Genomic DNA, 20,709 nt, shown 5'->3' with positions numbered 1-20,709 from the left:
ACATTAAAAATGGGTTGTAGCTGGGTCTTCAAGCAAAACAGTGACCCAAAATATACAGCCAAGACAACAAAGGAGTGGCTCAAAAAGAAGCACATTATCGTCATGAAATGGCCAAGCCAGTCTCCAGACCCTAATCCCAAAGAAAACTTATGGAGGGAGTTGAAGCTCTGAGTTGCCAAGCGACACCCTCAAAATCTTAATGATTTCGATATGATCTGCAAAGAGGAGTGGCCCAAAATTCCTCCTGACAAATAAATTTATATAATTTGTACAATGTGATTTTCTGGATTTTATTTTTCATATTCTATCTCTCAATGTTAAAACTAATCTACCCTTAAAATTATAGACTGCTCACGTCTTTGCCAGTAGGCAAACTTACAAAATCAGCAAGGGATCAAATCCTTATTTCCCCCACTATACATAGATAGATGTAATATCGTACATATATATATATATATATATATATGTGTGTGTGTCAGAGACATCTACATATCTATCTATTCTATGTGTATATATATATCTATTCTATCTATTCTAATCTAACCTGTCACGCTGCGATTTTACTGTACGTGGCAGATGAAATGCCCACATTTCATCTATGTCTATCTATCCCATCCATTTCAGTTTTTTCTCATGCCCCCAGACCTGTTTGTTGGGTCCAGCAGAAAAATATTCTGCTTTCCCATTGACTTGCATTGGATCCGATATTTGGTACGAATACACGGGTATTAGAAAGTATTTGTGCTGATTTTCCTGAATCCGAATATTTCACTATTGACTCATCACTAATAATTAACTATAATTTTCCAAACCTGTACAAGAAATAACAAATGTGTTTATAAGAAAGTTCCAAGCTTTATAAGCATTTTATTAATTGAATCATTATCACTGAAAAAATAGTCTAAATTCTGCAATCATCATGTTCATGGCATCTATTGAGATTTCCCTACAGCCCTGCCTTGTTATTATAGGGACACCATTATAAAGGGAGCCTTTCTAATAGTCTAATAATAGGGAATCACTATTTACACGTTGCATTAATGAAATCATTAATGTACTTTCGAATATGGGCTTTACTCTAATGAAGGAAATATACAGTCCATGACATTTATTCCAAAATCTATATTATCTCCAAAAGTAAATATTCACTTCTATTTATTCGTTTATTTACTACAAATTCAATTTTAATTTAGGGTTCCTAATAATGCTCATAAATATGAAGCTAAAAGTGCCAGAAGAATGTCAGGCAATTATTATGTTTATTGGGGAAGATACTTTACAATGGACATTAAGCTTTCTGTCCAATGTTCCCCTGTGTGCACAGAGGAGTTAGCCCCTTCATAGATTAATATAAAGATGTTTACATTATTTTTTTATGTAATAAATCTTATTGTACTGAATTTCATCAACCTAGGAATGTTATCATTTAGGAGCAGTGATTCTTTAATGGTAGTAGCCCCATAACTTAGACAGATGTTTAAACTTCTTGATGAGTGAGTGTACTCGTTGCTCTGGTTTTCCTGAGCATGCTCGGGTGACCTCCGAGTATTTATGACTGCTTGGAGATTTAGTTTTCATCGCGGCAGCTGAATGATTTACAGCTACTAGCCAGGCTGAGTACATGTGGGGGTTGCCTGGTTGCTAGGGAATCCCCACATGTAATCAAGCAGGCTAGTAGCTGTAAATCATTTGGCTGCCTCGATGAAAACTAAATCTCCGAGCAGTCATAAATACTCGGAGGTCACCTGAGCGGGCTCAGGAAAACCCGAGCAACGAGTACACTCGCTCATCCCTATTATTAACATGTAATCAATGGTAAATGCTCTGAAAACCAAATGCAATATATTTTTGTTTTGTTTTAGTTTTTATGCTGAGCTGCACTTTTCCTCGAAGGCCAGATTATGGAGAAGTTACTGTCATGGATCTTCATGCTGGAGGTACAGCCCATTTTCATTGTAATATGGGCTATGAGTTGGAAGGGACCAGAAATCTCACATGTATCAATGCTTCAAAGCCTCGATGGAGTGATAAAGAGCCGATCTGTATAGGTATGTACTATGGATCCAAACATAGGCAGGTAATTAAATAAACATACATAATGATTAAAGCAGCACTCCAGCTGTTTTTTTTTATTTCTGAGCTGGATTGGTGCTACTAATCTAAGTTCCCCGATACAGACTTCTAGTTGCTAGCCGCCATCTTCAGCTCTTCCCGACACCAATCTGGTCCCATGCAGGAAACTTACATTAGTAGCACCACTCCAGCATTGCAATAAAATAAATGCTGAAGTGCTGTTTTAAAGCAAACATGATAATAGAGAGAAAAGATTGGTATGTAAGTAACATCTAACTACAAGATAGTAATTATTCTGCACTTACTATACACCTTTGGTCTCCACTTAAAGGTGTTGTACGAGAGTAAACAATAGATGAATTAAGGCCCCTTCACATTAAGCGACGCTGCAGCGATACCGACAACGATCCGGATCGCTGCAGCGTCGCTGTTTGGTCGCTGGAGAGCTGTCACACAGACAGCTCTCCAGTGACCAACGATCCCGAAGTCCCCGGGTAACCAGGGTAAACATCGGGTTACTAAGCGCAGGGCCGCGCTTAGTAACCCGATGTTTACCCTGGTTACCAGCGTAAAAGTAAAAAAAAAAAACACTACATACTTACCTACCGCTGTCTGTCCCCGGCGCTCTACTTCTCTACACTCCTCCTGTACTGACTGTGAGCACAGCGGCCGGAAAGCAGAGCGGTGACGTCACCGCTCTGCTTTCCGGCTGACCGACGCTCACAGCCAGTACAGGAGGATCAGGGGCCTGATCGTTGGTTGCTGTCACACATAACGATTTCCTTAACGATATCATTGCTACGTCACAAAAAGCAACGATATCGTTAACGATATCGTTATGTGTGAAGGTACCTTTACCCATAGAAGAGGTCATCAATATGAGATTAGTGGGGATTCAACACCTGGCATTTCCACCGATCTGCTGAAATCTCAGTTGTTGCTGGATATTAGCACACGGCAGTCATATTTTTGTCGCTGTTTCTTGGTACTGCACCTTATTTTATCTTCAATCACTACAGATAGGTCATTAAATTGTTTAGTCCCATACAACAGTTTATCAGCAAATGATAGGTGGTGTCTAAATAGTAATATCCAATCTATGGCAGCAACATGTGAGGCTATGGAAAAAAAACACTGCTGAATCCATATAGGAAGATAACATTTCAGGCCTATTTCCAATCGATTAATGATAGCAGTCATTAGCTGATGCATTTTAAGACCAATAGTTCTTTTTTAGTAGCAGCAAAGAAGTGACCCCCTAATACAATCTTTACTGGCTAAATTCACTTTTCACACTGCTACTTCAACCTTCACTGACCCTCACTAACCTGGCACCATTCATGAATTTTTCTTTTGAATCGTGGTTATAACACACATGTAATGGTGTCATTTCAGGAAACTATATTACCTCTTTATAAATCACTTGTGAGGCCACATCTAGAATATGGGATACGGTTTTGGACTCCACATTTTAAAAAAGGATATTCAGAACTTAGAGTCAATTCAAAGGCTGGCAGCTAGATTATTACAAGGGATTATTATTATTATTGTTATTATTACAAGGGCCTATCATATGATGAGAGGTTGGAAAAGTTGGGCTTGTTTAGCTTAGAAAAATCATTCCTCAGAGGAGACATTATTTACATGTAGAAATATACAGTGGGGGAAATGAGTATTTGATCCTTTGCTGATTTTGTAAGTTTGACGACTGACAAAAACATGGACAGTCTATAATTTTAAGGGCAGATTAATTTTAATATTGAGATATAGAATATAAAAAAAATCCAGAAAATCACATTGTATAAATTATATAAATTTATTTGCATTTTGCAGTGATAAATAAGTATTTGATCCCCTACCAACCATTATGACTTCTGGCTCCTACAAACCAGTTAGACGCTCCTAATCAACTCGTTACCTGCATTAAAGACAGCTATCTTACATAGTCACCATTATACAAGACTCCTGTCCACAGACTCAATTAATCAGTCAGACTCTAACCTCTACAACATGGGCAAGACCAAAGAGCTTTATAAGGATGTCAGGGACAAGATCATACATAGTAACATAGTTATTAAGGTTGAAGGAAGACATTAAGTCCATCTAGTTCAACCCATAGCCTAACCTAACATGCCCTAACATGTTGATCCAGAGAAAGGCAAAAAAAAACCATGTGGCAAAGAGTAAGCTCCACACTTGGGAAAAAAATTCCTTCCCGACTCCACATACAGCAATCAGACTAGTTCCCTGGATCAACGCCCTATCGAGGAATCTAGTATATATACCTTGTAACATTACACTTTTCAAGAAAGACATCCAGTCCCCTCTTAAATGTAAGTAGTGAATCACTCATTACAACATCATATGGCAGAGAGTTCCATAGTCTCACTGCTCTTACAGTAAAGAATCCGCGTCTGTTATTATGCTTAAACCTTCTTTCCTCCAGACATAGAGGATGCCCCCTTGTCCCTGTCTCAGGTCTATGATTAAAAAGATCATCAGAAAGGTCTTTGTACTGTCCCCTCATATATTTATACATCAAAATAAGATCACCCCTTAGTCTTCATTTTTCCAAACTAAATAGCCCCAAGTGTAATAACCTATCTTGGTATTGCAGACACCCAGTCCTCTAATAACCTTGGTCGCTCTTCTCTGCACCCGCTCCAGTTCAGCTATGTCTTTCTTATACACCGGAGACCAGAACTGTGCACAGTATTCTAAGTGTGGTCGAACTAGTGACTTGTATAGAGGTAAAATTATGTTCTCCTCATGTGCATCTATGCCTCTTTTAATGCATCCCATTATTTTATTTGCCTTTGTAGCAGCTGCCTGACAGTGGCCACTAAATGTGAGTTTGTCATCCACCCATACTCCCAGGTCTTTTTCATTGACGATTTTGCCCAGAGTTTTTGAATTAAGCACATAGTTATACATCTTATTACTTCTACCCAAGTGCATGACCTTACATTTATCCCCACTAAAGCTCATTTGCCATTTATCAGCCCAAGCTTCTAGTTTACATAAATCATCCTGTATTATAAAATTGTCCTCCTCTGTATTGATTACCCTGCAGAGTTTAGTGTCATCTGCAAATATTGAAATTCCACTCTGTATGCCCCATGCAAGATCATTAATAAATATGTTAAAAAGAAGAGGGCCCAATACTGACCCCTGTGGTACCCCACTGCTAACCGCGACCCAGTCCGAGTGTGCTCCATTAATAACCACCCTTTGTTTCCTATCCCTGAGCCAGCTCTTAACCCACTTACACATATTTTCCCCTATCCCCATTATTCTCATTTTATGTATCAATCTTTTGTGTGGCACCGTATCAAAAGCTTTTGAAAAGTCCATATACACTACGTCCACTGGGTTCCCTTGGTCCAGTCCGGAACTTACCTCTTCAAAGAAGTTGATCAGATTAGTCTGACATGAACGGTCCCTAGTAAACCCGTGCTGATACTGGGTCATGAGGTTATTCCTCTTCAGATTCTCCAGTATAGCATCCCTTAGAATGCCCTCCAGGATTATACCCACAGTAGAGGTTAACCCCTCTGTGACCTTAGACGTACTATCCCGTCGAGGTGCCCTGGGCTTATCTGACCCTGGACGGGATAGTACGTCATAGCCGATCGGCCGCGCTCACGGGGGGAGCGCGGCCGATCGCGTCCGGGTGTCAGCTGCTTATCGCAGCTGACATCCGGCACTATGTGCCAGGAGCGGTCACGGACCGCCCCCGGCACATTAACCCCTGGCACACCGCGATCAAAGATGATCGCGATGTGCCGGCGGTACAGGGAAGCACCGCGCAGGGAGGGGGCTCCCTGCGGGCTTCCCTGAGCCCCCCGCAGCAACGCGATGTGATCGCGTTGCTGCGAGGGTCTCCTCACCTCCCTCCCTGCTCGAGCCCCGGATCCAAGATGGCCGCGGATCCGGGTCCTGCAGGGAGGGAGGTGGCTTCACAGAGCCTGCTCAGAGCAGGCACTGTGAAGCAGCCTGCACTCCTATCAGATCAGTGATCTGACAGAGTGCTGTGCACACTGTCAGATCACTGATCTGTGATGTCCCCCCCTGGGACAAAGTAAAAAAGTAAAAAAAAAAATTTCCAAATGTGTAAAAAAAATAAAAAAAAATATTCCAAAATAATGAAAAAAAAAAAAAAATATTATTCCCATAAATACATTTCTTCATCTAAATAAAAAAAAAAAAACAATAAAAGTACACATATTTAGTATCGCCGCGTCCGTAACGGCCCGACCTATAAAACTGGCCCACTAGTTAACCCCTTCAGTAAACACCGTAAGAAAAAAAAAAAAAAAACGAGGCAAAAAACAACGCTTTATTATCATACCGCCGAACAAAAAGTGGAATAACACGCGATCAAAAGGACAGATATAAATAACCATGGTACCGCTGAAAGCGTCATATTGTCCCGCAAAAAAAGAGCCGCCATACAGCATCATCAGCAAAAAAATAAAAAAGTTATAGTCCTGAGAATAAAGCGATGCAAAAATAATTATTTTTTCTGTAAAATAGTTTTTATCGTATAAAAGCACCAAACCATAAAAAAATGATATAAATGAGGTATCGCTGTAATCGTACTGACCCGAAGAATAAAACTGATTTATCAATTTTACCAAACGCGGAACGGTATAAACGCCTCCCCCAATAGAAATTCATGAATAGCTGGCTTTTGGTCATTCTTCCTCACAAAAATCGGAATAAAAAGCGATAAAAAAATGTCACGTGCCCAAAAATGTTTTCAATAAAAACGTCAACTCGTCCCGCAAAAAACAAGACCTCACATGACTCTGTGGACCAAAATATGGAAAAATTATAGCTCTCAAAATGTGGTATTGCAAAAAATATTTTTTGCAATAAAAAGGGTCTTTCAGTGTGTGACGGCTGCCAATCATAAAAATCCGCTAAAAAACTCGCTATAAAAGTAAATCAAACCCCCCTTCATCACCCCCTTAGTTAGGGAAAAATAAAAAAAAATGTATTTATTTCCATTTTCCCATTAGGGCTAGGGTTAGGGCTAGGGTTAGGGCTAGGGCTAGGGTTAGGGCTAGGGTTAGGGCTAGGGTTAGGGTTAGGGTTAGGGCTAGGGTTAGGGCTAGGGTTAGGGCTAGGGTTAGGGCTAGGGTTAGGGCTAGGGCTAGGGTTAGGGCTAGGGTTAGGGCTAGGGTTAGGGCTAGGGTTAGGGCTAGGGTTAGGGTTAGGGCTAGGGTTAGGGCTAGGATTAGGGTTAGGGTTAGGGTTGGGGCTACAGTTAGGGTTGGGGCTAAAGTTAGGGTTAGGGTTTAGATTACATTTACAGTTGGGAATAGGGTTGGGATTAGGGTTAGGGGTGTGTCAGGGTTAGAGGTGTGGTTAGGGTTACCGTTGGAATTAGGGTTAGGGGTGTGTTTAGATTAGGGTTTCAGTTATAATTGGGGGGTTTCCACTGTTTCGGCACATCAGGGGCTCTCCAAACACGACATGGCGTCCGATCTCAATTCCAGCCAATTCTGCGTTGAAAAAGTAAAACAGTGCTCCTTCCCTTCCGAGCTCTCCTGTGTGCCCAAACAGGGGTTTACCCCAACATATGGGGTATCAGCGTACTCAGGACAAATTGGACAACAACTTTTGTGGACCAATTTCTCCTGTTACCCTTGGGAAAATACAAAACTGGGGGCTAAAAAATAATTTTTGTGGGAAAACAAAAAGATTTTTTATTTTCACGGCTCTGCGTTATAAACTGTAGTGAAACACTTGGGGGTTCAAAGTTCTCACAACACATCTAGATAAGTTCATTGAGGGGTCTAGTTTCCAATATGGGGTCACTTGTGGGGGGTTTCTACTGTTTAGGTACATTAGGGGCTCTGCAAACGCAATGTGACGCCTGCAGACCAATCCATCTAAGTCTGCATTCCAAATGATGCTCCTTCCCTTCCGAGCCCTCCCATGCGCCCAAACGGTGGTTCCCCCCCACATATCGGGTATCAGCGTACTCAGGACAAATTGGACAACAACTTTTGTGGACCAATTTCTCCTGTTACCCTTGGGAAAATACAAAACTGGGGGCTAAAAAATAATTTTTGTGGGAAAACAAAAAGATTTTTTATTTTCACGGCTCTGCGTTATAAACTGTAGTGAAACACTTGGGGGTTCAAAGTTCTCACAACACATCTAGATAAGTTCATTGAGGGGTCTAGTTTCCAATATGGGGTCACTTGTGGGGGGTTTCTACTGTTTAGGTACATTAGGGGCTCTGCAAACGCAATGTGACGCCTGCAGACCAATCCATCTAAGTCTGCATTCCAAATGATGCTCCTTCCCTTCCGAGCCCTCCCATGCGCCCAAACGGTGGTTCCCCCCCACATATCGGGTATCAGCGTACTCAGGACAAATTGGACAACAACATTTAGGGTCCAATTTCTCCTGCTAACCTTGGAAAAATACAAAACTGGGGGCTAAAATATAATTTTTGTGGAAAAAAAAATATTTTTTATTTGCATGGCTCTGCGTTATAAACTGTAGTGAAATACTTGGGGGTTCAACGCTCTCACAACACATCAAGATGAGTTCCTTAGGGGGTCTACTTTCCAAAATGGTGTCACTTGTGGGGGGTTTCTACTGTTTAGGTACATTAGGGGCTCTGCAAACGCAATGTGACGCCTGCAGACCATTCCATCTAAGTCTGCATTCCAAATGGCGCTCCTTCCCTTCCGAACCCTCCCATGCGCCCAAACGGTGGTTCCCCCCCACATATGGGGTATCAGCGTACTCAGGACAAATTGGACAACAACTTTTGTGGTCCAATTTCTCCTCTTACCCTAGGGAAAATACAAAACTGGGGGCTAAAAAATAATTTTTGTGGGAAAAAAATTTTGTTTTATTTTTATGGCTCTGCATTATAAACTTCTGTGAAGCCCTTGGTGGGTCAAAGTGCTCACCACACATCCAGATAAGTTCCTTAGGGGGTCTACTTTCCAAAATGGTGTCACTTGTGGGGGGTTTCAATGTTTAGGCACATCAGTGGCTCTCCAAACGCAACATGGCGTCCCATCTCAATTCCTGTCAATTTTGCATTGAAAAGTCAAACGGCGCTCCTTCCCTTCCGAGCTCTCCCATGCGCCCAAACAGTGGTTTACTGCCACATATGGGGTATCAGCGTACTCGGGACAAATTGGACAACAACTTTTGAGGTCCAATTTCTTCTCTTACCCTTGGAAAAATAAAAAATTGGGGGCAAAAATATAATTTTTGTGAAAAAATATGATTTTTTATTTTTACGGTTCTGCATTATAAACTTCTGTGAAGCACTTGGTGGGTCAAAGTGCTCACCACACCTCTAGATAAGTTCCTTAGGGGGTCTACTTTCCAAAATGGTGTCACTTGTGGGGGGTTTCAATGTTTAGGCACATCAGTGGCTCTCCAAACGCAACATGGCGTCCCATCTCAATTCCTGTCAATTTTGCATTGAAAAGTCAAACGGCGCTCCTTCCCTTCCGAGCTCTCCCATGCGCCCAAACAGTGGTTTACTGCCACATATGGGGTATCAGCGTACTCGGGACAAATTGGACAACAACTTTTGAGGTCCAATTTCTTCTCTTACCCTTGGAAAAATAAAAAATTGGGGGCAAAAATATAATTTTTGTGAAAAAATATGATTTTTTATTTTTACGGTTCTGCATTATAAACTTCTGTGAAGCACTTGGTGGGTCAAAGTGCTCACCACACCTCTAGATAAGTTCCTTAGGGGGTCTACTTTCCAAAATGGTGTCACTTGTGGGGGGTTTCAATGTTTAGGCACATCAGTGGCTCTCCAAACGCAACATGGCGTCCCATCTCAATTTCTGTCAATTTTGCATTGAAAAGTCAAACTGCGCTCCTTCCCTTCCGAGCTCTCCCATGCGCCCAAACAGTGGTTTACTGCCACATATGGGGTATCAGCGTACTCAGGACAAATTGGACAACAACTTTTGAGGTCCAATTTCTTCTCTTACCCTTGGAAAAATAAAAAATTGGGGGCAAAAATATAATTTTTGTGAAAAAATATGATTTTTTATTTTTACGGTTCTGCATTATAAACTTCTGTGAAGCACTTGGTGGGTCAAAGTGCTCACCACACATCCAGATAAGTTCCTTAGGGGGTCTACTTTCCAAAATGGTGTCACTTGTGGGGGGTTTCAATGTTTAGGCACATCAGTGGCTCTCCAAACGCAACATGGCGTCCCATCTCAATTCCTGTCAAGTTTGCATTGAAAAGTCAAATAGCGCTCCTTCCCTTCCGAGCTCTCCCATGCGCCCAAACAGTGGTTTACTGCCACATATGGGGTATCAGCGTACTCAGGACAAATTGGACAACAACTTTTTGGGTCCAATTTCTCCTGTTACCCTTGGTAAAATAAAACAAATTGGAGCTGAAGTAAATTTTTTGTGTAAAAAAGTTAAATGTTCATTTTTATTTAAACATTCCAAAAATTCCTATTAAACACCTGAAGGGTTAATAAACTTCTTGAATGTGGTTTTGAGCACCTTGAGGGGTGCAGTTTTTAGAATGGTGTCACACTTGGGCATTTTCTATCATATAGACCCCTCAAAATGACTTCAAATGAGACGTGGTCCCTAAAAAAAAATGGTGTTGTAAAAATGAGAAATTGCTGGTCAACTTTTAACCCTTATAACTCCCTAACAAAAAAAAAAATTGGTTCCAAAATTATGCTGATGTAAAGGAGACATGTGGGAAATGTTACTTATTAAGTATTTTGTGTGACATATCTCTGTGATTTAATTGCATAAAAATTCAAAGTTTGAAAATTGCGAAATTTTCAAAATTTTCGCCAAATTTCCGTTTTTTTCACAAATAAACGCAGGTACTATCAAAGAAATTTTACCACTATCATGAAGTACAATATGTCACGAGAAAACAATGTCAGAATCACCAGGATCCGTTGAAGCGTTTCGGAGTTATAACCTCATAAAGGGACAGTGGTCAGAATTGTAAAAATTGGCCTGGTCATTAACGTGCAAACCACCCTTGGGGGTAAAGGGGTTAAGCTTACTGGCCTATAATTTCCGAATTCAGTTTTTGTACCCTTTTTGAATATTGGCACCACATTTGCTATATGCCAGCCCTGTGGTACAGACCCTGTTATTATGGAGTCATTAAAGATGAAAAATTATGGTCTATCAATGACTGTACTTAATTCCTGCAGTACTCGGGGGTGTATCCCATCTGGGCCCGGAGATTTGTCAATTTTAGTGATTTTTAGAAGCCGACGTACTTCCTGCTGGGTTAAGCAGGTGACACTTAATGGGGAATTTTTGTTATCACTGATCATATGGTCTGCCATAGGATTTTCTTGTGTAAATACTGATGAAAAAATGTCATTTAGCATATTGGCTTTTTCCTCATCCTCATCCACCATTTCACCCAGACTATTTTTAAGGGGGCCAACACTATCATTTTTAGTTTCTTACTATTTACGTAGTTAAAGAATATTTTGGGATTGTTTTTACTCTCTCTGGCAATGAGTCTCTCAGTCTCAATTTTTGCTGCCTTGATTTGCTTTTTACAGAATTTATTTAATTTTCTATATTTATTTAATGCCTCATTACTACCTACTTCCTTTAATTCTCTAAATGCTTTCTTTTTGTCACTTATTGCGCCCCTTACAGCTCTATTTAGCCATATTGGTTTCCTCCTATTTCTAGTATGTTTATTCCCATACGGTATATACTGTGCACAGGTCCTATCCAGGATGCTAATAAACGTCTCTCATTTTCTTTGTGTATTTTTATGCCTCAGGATATCGTCCCAGTTAATTGCCCTAAGATCATCTCTCATCCATTGGAAATTTGCCCTCCTGAAGTTTAGTGTCCTTGCAACCCCTCTACTACACATCTTATTAAAGGATACATGTAAACTTATTATTTTGTGATCGCTATTACCCAAGTGACCCCCAACCCTTATATTTGATGTGCAGTCTGGTCTGTTGGTTAATATTAGGTCTAGCAGTGCCCCCCTTCTTGTTAGGTCCTGAACCAATTGTGAGAGGTAATTGTCTCTCACAGTTGTCAAAAACCGATTACCTTTGCTGGAACTGCAGATTTCCATTCCCCAATCTATTTCAGGGTAGTTGAAGTCCCCCATAATAATGACTTCTCCTTGAGTCGCAGCTTCATCTATTTGTTTTATGAGGATATTTTCCATTGCTTCCATTATTTTTGGACACTTATAACAAACCCCTATCAATAATTTATTATCCCCTTATCTCCACCCACAGGGATTCTACATTTTCACTAGATTCACCTATATTATCACGCCGGATGGATTTTAAGGATGATTTTACATATAGACAAACCCCTCCCCCTCGCTTATCCGTTCAGTTATATCTGATCAGACTATAGCCCTGCAAGTTAACAGCCCAGTCATGGCTCTCATCTAGCCACGTTTCAGATATCCCCACCATGTCATAATTATGCTCCAACACCATTAATTCTAATTCGTCCATTTTGTTGGCAAGGCTTCTGGCATTAGTATACATACATTTTATGTATCTCTCTGCACCTCTATTCTTTCTTAAATTATTAATTGATCTAACCCCACCCCCCATGCCACTGCCACACGCAACTTCCTTATTTGTGCCCATGTCTCTATCTGCACTATTTTCCCCTCCTATAAAATGAACACCCTCCCCCATTCCCTAGTTTAAACACTCCTCCAACCTTCTAGCCATTTTCTCCCCCAGCACAGCTGCACCTTTCCCAATTATGGTGCAGCCCGTCCCTAGAGTAGAACCTGTAGCCAACTGAGAAGTCGGCCCAGTTCTGCAGGAACCCAAACCCCTCCTTCCTACACCAATTCTTGAGCCACTTATTAACCTCCCTAATCTCCCGTTGCCTCTCTGGCGTGGCACCTGGTACAGGCAGTATTTCGGAAAATACCACGTTGGAGGTTCTTGCTTTCAGCTTGCAGCCTAGTTCCCTGAAATCATTTTTAGGGACCTTCCACCTACCTCTAACTTTGTCATTTGTGCCAATGTGCACCATGACCGTAGGGTCCTCTCCAGGCCCTCCCAGTAATCTGTCCACCCGATCAGCGATGTGTCAGACTCGAGCGCCAGGTAGGCAGCATACCGTTTGACGATCCCTGTCTTTGTGACAGATTGCCCAATCTGTTACCCTAATAATTGAGTCTTCCACTACCAGCACCTGTCTGGCCTGCCCTGCTCTCCTATTTCCCTCCTTACTGGAGCAGTCACTCCTCCGGCTTTCAGAGGACATGCCTTGCTGCAGCAGTGCTACCCCTGTACTGGCACCCCCTCATCTGCCAACTTAGCAAACTTATTGGGGTGTGCCAGATCAGGACTAGCCTCCCTGGCACTCTTCCCTCTACCCAGCCTTCTAACTGTCACCCAGCTTGCTGCTCCACTGTCCTGCAGCTCCATCCCACCATCCCCCTCATCTATCCCATTGAGCGTCTGCTCAGTGAGCCCAAGACTGCTTTGGTAACACATTGCGCCATAAAGATTTAAAATTCTGCTGTGCCTGCAAGGTCTCCCTGCTCAAGAAGGCACATGGGCAAGCCCATCTGAAGTTTGCCAAAGAACACCTGGATTATTCTATGAGTGATTGGAAGAAGGTGCTGTGGTCAGATGATAGATGATACAAAAATTGAAGTCTTTGGCATTAACTGAAATGCTGTCTATGACACAAAGCACACCGTCCCCACTGTCAAGCATGGACGTGGAAACATTATGTTTTGGGGTGTTTCTCTGCTAAGCGCCCAGGACTAAAACCCCCCAAATATTAAAAATGGCTCGTGGCTGGGTCTTCCAGCTAGACAATGACACAAAACATTCAACTAAGGCAACAATGGAGTGGCTCAAAAAGAAGCACATTAAGGTCATGGAGTGGCTAGCCAGTCTCCAGACCTTAAACCCAGAGAAAACCTATGGAGGGAGTTGAAGCTCTGAGCTGCCAAGCAACGGCATCAAAATCTTAATGATATAGAGATGATCTGCAAAGAGGAGTGGACCAAAATTCTTCCTGACATGTGCACAAACCTCATCACCAACTACAAAAAGCGTCTGACTGCTGTGCTTACCAACAAGGGTTTTGCCACCAAGTATTAATTCTTGATTGCCAGAGGGATCAAATACTTATTTCTCACTGCAAAATGCAAACAAATTTATATAAATTACACAATGTAATTTTCTGGATTTTATTTTTGATATTCTATCTCTCAATGTTAAAATTAACCTACCCTTAACATTATAGACTATTCATGTCTTTGTCAGTGGGCAAACTTACAAAATCAGCAATGGATCAAATACTTATTTCCCCCACTGTAGGTGTGGTCAGTACAAAGGACTAGTGCATGACACATTCCTTCCAAACACCATACTAAGGACCAGGGGGCACTCATTATGGGTGTAAGAAAGGCAATTCCGGCAGCTAAATAGGAAAGTGTTCTTTACAGTTAGAGCAATCAGACTGTGGAATGCCCTACCACAAGAGGTAGTATTGGCAGACACTATGACAGCTTCTAAAAAAGGGCTGGATGATTTCCTTGATACCAGAGGCGTAGCTAGGGGTTCAGCTCAGGGAGGGCGAAACATGTGAGTGGGCCCCTAACAGGCGGACATATCATTAGTGCAAACTATGCGGCAGCACATGGGCCCAAGAGTTAAGGGGGCCCTTTTCTACCTCTAAATAAGGTGCAATTTTGTATTTTTAGAAGTTCTTGGGCTGCAAAGGGCCCATATATTGTTCTTGCACATGGACCCTTTTCTGTCTGTGTCCACCTGTGGCCCTTAACTAGGTAACCATGATTGTAACTACGGTGGTATAATTGAACCTCAGGAGATGACCGCACTGTTATCGAAAATAAATCTCTATACAATAACCAACACTGATATTACCGCCATACGGTAATACCATATAGTGGTAGATACCAGTCCTGCATGACATAGAGAGATCACAGCACAGTTATAGATGGTGACTTACAGAGGACGTTCTTTCCCATCTATGTATACTATTACTTCCACATTTTTCAGTCACCGCTCTGTGTATAGAGAGTGGCGGCTGTAACTGATGCCCCGGGACAGACTGACAGCCGGTACAGCACTATCTGCCACCCAGTAGTTAGGCTTCAATGCTTCGTAAGTGCCTACTTAATATTTAGGAGCCCCCCTATGTACAGTAATAATGGCCCCAGCATCGCTGATGAGAGCAGGAGGTCATGTGACGATTTTCTTCTATTGAGAGAAGTCAAACTTGTCTAGTCAACACGTGGTCGCATGACCGCCTGATCACACCAGGGGTCTTGGGGTCTCATGACAGCAGGTGCACCCCATCATGATTTGGCAGTCTGTAGAGTGACTGCAGACAATTATCCCAAGCCTTTAATAACTAAAAGGGAACCTGTCACCCCCCCAGGGCCTATTAAGGTAAAAGAGCCACCTTCTTCAGCACTAAGGCTGCATTCTGTGAAGGTGGCTCTTATGTTTATCCCTTATAATAACGCTGAAATATTCACTTTTATAAATTGTGCGCCATACCTGTATTGAGTCCGGGTGGTACGTTTTCTCCCCCTGACTCAGCCGCCTCGCAGCCGTTCATCATCCCACCGAGCACCGCCTCCTCTCTGCCTTGTGCCGTCACCGGCGCTCTGCAGTTATTTCTCGAGCATGCGCAATGCGCGCTGCCCTGGAACTTATATCAAGTGATGTAAGTAGATCGCACCTGCGCATGCACCAGATTCCCAGCCCCGCAGTGTGAATAAATCATAACACACTGCGGGGCAGGATCTCGACCCTCCGCTACACGCAGGCGCGATATCAGTACATCAGATGATGGGAGTTCCAGGGCAGCGCACACGGAGCATGCCCAAAAAATGAGAGCCCAGGCATCGGCGCCCGGTGGGATGATGGACGGCTGGGAGGCGGTTGTGTCCGGGGACAAAAGACGTACCCCCCAGACTCAATACAGGTATGGGGCGCAATTTATAAAAGTTAATATTTCAGCGTTATTAGGGAACAAAAACATAAGAGCCACCTTCACAGAATGCAGCCTTAGTGCTGAAGGTGGCTGGCTGTATTACCTTAATAGGCCCTGGGGGGGGGGGGGGTGACAGGTTCCCTGTAATAATTTAATTATAAGCAATTTATTCTTATAACATAGAATGCAGCCCGTGGTTACTGCATTGTTATACTTGATAGGGAGCAGACAGACGGACGTATTTCTCATGTGAGGATCGCATTGCAATCCTCGGACTGACTGTCGGCTCTCCTGACCTGAGGCTGACAGTTGCATAGTAATCTATCACGCTGTCACGCTTATGTCAGGAGAGGTGTCAGGGCCAGTCCGAGGATTGCAATGCGCTCGTTGCATGAGTTATACAGTGTCTGTCTGTGCCCTTATGTTAATACTTATCCTTGTTATAGTTAACCTTCTTTGCTATGCTTGTTTTACTAATACTTATAAAAGACCCAGCTCGCAATAATAAGACCCCCCCATCTCCAGCACCCAAGACAGCAACTATTAGGGTATGTTTCCAAGGGGCGTATTGCTTGGGGTTTTGCTGGGGATTGGACGCTGTGTACATCCGCAGCATCGAAATTGCAGCTTCCAGATGTTACAGTATAGTGGAGAGGATTTTATGAAATCCCGTCTCCACTATGCGTACATAGACGCAGGTGGCAGGCCTTCGTAACCGGACATGTGGCGCGTTTTTCTAGACAGCAGCATGTCTATTGATCTTGTGGAGATGCTCCGTCTCCACAAGATAAATAAAACCATCTATGAATAGGATGCGGTGATTCCACCAGTGTTCAATGAATATATGCGGAATCACCGTGCGTACAACAGGGGGCAGCGCTTAAAGGTACCTTCACACTAAACGACGCTGCAGCAATCCAGACAACGATCCGGATCGCTGCAGCGTCGCTGTTTGGTCGCTGGAGAGCTGTCACACAGACCGCTCTCCAGCGACCAACGATGCCGGTAACCAGGGTAAACCTTCGGCTGTCTGTCCCCGGCGCTCTGCTTCTCTGTACTGGCTGTGAGCACAGCGGCCGGAAAGCACAGCGGTGACGTCACCACTCTGCTTTCCGGCCGCTGTGCTCACAGTGAGTGCAGGAAAGCACAGCGCTGGGGACAGACAGCGGTAGGTAAGTATGAAGCGTTTGTTTTTTTTCACTTTTACGATGGTATCCAGGGTAAACATCGGGTTACTAAGCATGGCCCTGCGCTTAGTAAGCCGATGTTTACACTGGTTACCAGTGAAGACATCGCTGAATCGGTGTCACACACGCCGATTCAGCGATGTTTGCGGGAGATCCAGCAACCAAAGAAAGTTCTGGCCCTCTAGCCCTGACCAACGATATCACAGCAGGATTCTGATCGCTGCTGCGTGTCACACTGAACGATATCGCTAGCGAGGACACTGCAACGTCACGGATCGCTAGCGATATCGTTTAGTGTGAAGGTACCTTTAGGCAGAGCGGGGTATCTGCTGCGTCCAAAGCGCTGCCAATACACCTCGAGGACACATACCCTCACATATGATGGAGTTAATATCTCATAACATTAAACAGTATAATAATAGTCAGCCCCCCAGTGCCCCCTCACCCACGTCAGCCCTCATAATACCCTCAAATTCTCCCATTCACCCCCACAGTGCCCTGTCTCCCTCCCACAATACCACCATCCTCTCTCATTTACCCCACAGTGCCCTGTCCCCCTGCACACCTACAATAACCCCCATCGTTTCACATTTACCCCACAGTGCCCTGTCCCCCTGTACACCCACAATAACCCCCATCGTTTCACATTTACCCCACAGTGCCCTGTCCCCCTGCACACCTACAATAACCCCCATCGTTTCACATTTACCCCACAGTGCCCTGTCCCCCTGCACACCCACAATAACCCCCATCGTTTCACATTTACCCCACAGTGCCCTGTCCCCCTGCACACCAACAATAACCCCCATCGTTTCACATTTACCCCACAGTGCCCTGTCCCCCTGCACACCAACAATAACCTCCATCGTTTCACATTTACCCCACAGTGCCCTGTCCCCCTGCACACCAACAATAACCCCCATCGTTTCACATTTACCCCACAGTGCCCTGTCCCCTGCACACCTACGATAACCCCCATCGTTTCACATTTACCCCACAGTGCCCTGTCCCCCTGCACACCCACAATAACCCCCATCGTTTCACATTTACCCCACAGTGCCCTGTCCCCTGCACACCTACAATAACCCCCATCATTTCACATTTACCCCACAGTGCCCTGTCCCCCTGCACACCAACAATAACCCCCATCGTTTCACATTTACCCCACAGTGCCCTGTCCCCCTGCACACCCACAATAACCCCCATCGTTTCACATTTACCCCACAGTGCCCTGTCCCCCTGCACACCTACAATAACCCCCATCATTTCACATTTACCCCACAGTGCCCTGTCCCCCTGCACACCAACAATAACCTCCATCGTTTCACATTTACCCCACAGTGCCCTGTCCCCCTGCACACCTACAATAACCCCCATCGTTTCACATTTACCCCACAGTGCCTTGTCCTCCTCTCCCACTTCAGCCCCTACAATACCACAATCCTCTCACATTCACCCCCACAGTGACCATGATATGCCTAAACCGAATTACTCTAATAAACTCCATCCCCACTTACTGATGAAGTTTTCAGGCAGTGAGGAGAACCAGGAAGTGTCCAGAGAGATGCAAGGAGGGCACTAGGACCCAGCGTGCCTCAGCCAAACCAAACATAAGTAACAGTAACTGCATCTGCTGCTGCCAGCCAGGAAGAGACTCCTTGGGTGAGACCACATCGCACTCTGCAGGAGGGGGGCTCTGCAGCCGGCATTGTGCTGCTCTCTCCCTGACACCTCACACTCGGCAGTGTATCTCCCAGTGGGCCCCTTCAGGTGACTGGGCCCGGGGCAATGGCCCCCTCTGCCCCCCCAGTAGCTACGCTACTGCTTGATACACATTGCAGGTTATAGTTAAATTAGAGACAAATGTCCAATTGGTGGTTAAAGGATGAACTTGCTGGACCTAGATCTTTTTTATCAATCTATTTAACTATGTAACAATGTAACTTTCCAATATTAGTTGTCATGGGAATGAAAATTACCATTACTGTCCTTTTTTATGACTTGTATTCTCAATTTTTTTCAACAATTTTCATCTGTGCAGGATCAATTTCTAATTTTCAGTTCCCTCTGAGCTAGTAGGAGGAGAGTAGTTGCTATAATGTCTCCCATACACAGTACACAGTGTGAGAACTTTTTGCATCGCTGTCGCTGAAGGTCATTCTACTCTCTCTTCTCATGAATCAAAGTATGAACAGTCCAAATTTCAGTATGGTCGACCATCACTTGTCACACAGTGAACATATATACTAATTCTGCAGACCATATAATGGGTTACCGTACAATTATATATAGTGACTCAAAGGCGATGTTCTTTCTGATGAGAGTCTTTAATTTTCCTGTCTTTTCCATCTGATCAAGATCGCCATGATGACTTATTCTAGCCATGGCTCATCTGCATAGTTTGAATACCTTTGCCAAAATGATGTCATCTTGTGCATTCTCCACTGTTCTGTATGACGCAAACCTATAACGACCTGTGGCCCATGAAAAGGAGAGATGTAGGACAGGGTGCCCATGACTTCCGATTCTGCCATAAGTTTCAACAATATCAGCATATGTAGATGCTGATACAGTTGAAAATGGTGCTTACTCTAGGATTCTGGTGGCCCCTAGTAAGTGTAGAGCAACTGTCCCACTGTCTCCACCTATCCCACATATTTTGCCACTGTCTAATGGACCTTCACGAATCTCAACTTTCAATCTTCACTGAGATTTTTTCCTGCCAAAATCTTTTGAAAGAAGCAATGTGACATTCCTTTGCATGGAATATTACAGAAATATTCTCCACTAGTAGTATGTGTTTTTAAGAGTAAAATATATCTGTCATATGGTGTTATATAGAGGCATCATATGGCAATAAACGGAGAGCCTATGTCTCTGTCATGTACATTAGGTCCTAACCTCTGATACAGCATGTGCACTTATTCATGTATCTACCATACATTATTTCTTCATATAATAATATGTAAAAATAAGAAGTCATTGACTAATATTTTCATATTCATCCACATTAAGTCAAACCAATTTTTTAGCTAGATGATGAGAAAACTTACCGGCTTGTTGAATATGACTAGGAAAAGAAATTCTCATTAAAACACATTTCAGAAAAATATCACTGTGCCTGTATTAAAATACAGCTGGCTTTCTAAAACTGCAGTTTTTCTAACTACAAAAGCATTAAAAGCTGAAAAAAGCAAGGTAAACCTAAATAATGCAACACACACAGTATTTCACCTCCAATATATTTCAACATAGGTCTCCTTTCCATACTTACAGAATCCATGATGCATCCTACATGATATACCGTATGCTTTTTATAACGGATGGCGCTATGGATTATTTATCGAGAAGAATAAGGCCTGGTTTCCCGTTAATGTTCAATATGTCCGAAGGCAGGACAGTGGTGCCAACGCTGATTAGTTGCAGTGCTTGTGTGATATAACAACCCCTTATGAGC

At 43.2% G+C, this 20,709-nt stretch overlaps 1 protein-coding gene across 1 annotated transcript in view; it reads left to right on the top strand.

Moving 5' to 3' along the window:
* Positions 1–20,709, top strand: part of SEZ6L (seizure related 6 homolog like) — a 781,385-nt gene that overhangs the window by 514,651 nt on the left and 246,025 nt on the right. The window contains exon 6 of the mRNA XM_069759107.1: positions 1,863–2,048. Coding sequence (XP_069615208.1) covers positions 1,863–2,048 — 186 coding nt within the window. The remainder of the gene's footprint in view (positions 1–1,862; positions 2,049–20,709) is intronic.

This window comes from Ranitomeya imitator, chromosome 1 (assembly GCF_032444005.1).
Source record: "Ranitomeya imitator isolate aRanImi1 chromosome 1, aRanImi1.pri, whole genome shotgun sequence".
Taxonomy (NCBI): domain Eukaryota; kingdom Metazoa; phylum Chordata; class Amphibia; order Anura; family Dendrobatidae; genus Ranitomeya; species Ranitomeya imitator.
Note: the sequence above shows the minus strand (reverse complement) of the source record. Positions and strands in the feature narration are given on the sequence as shown.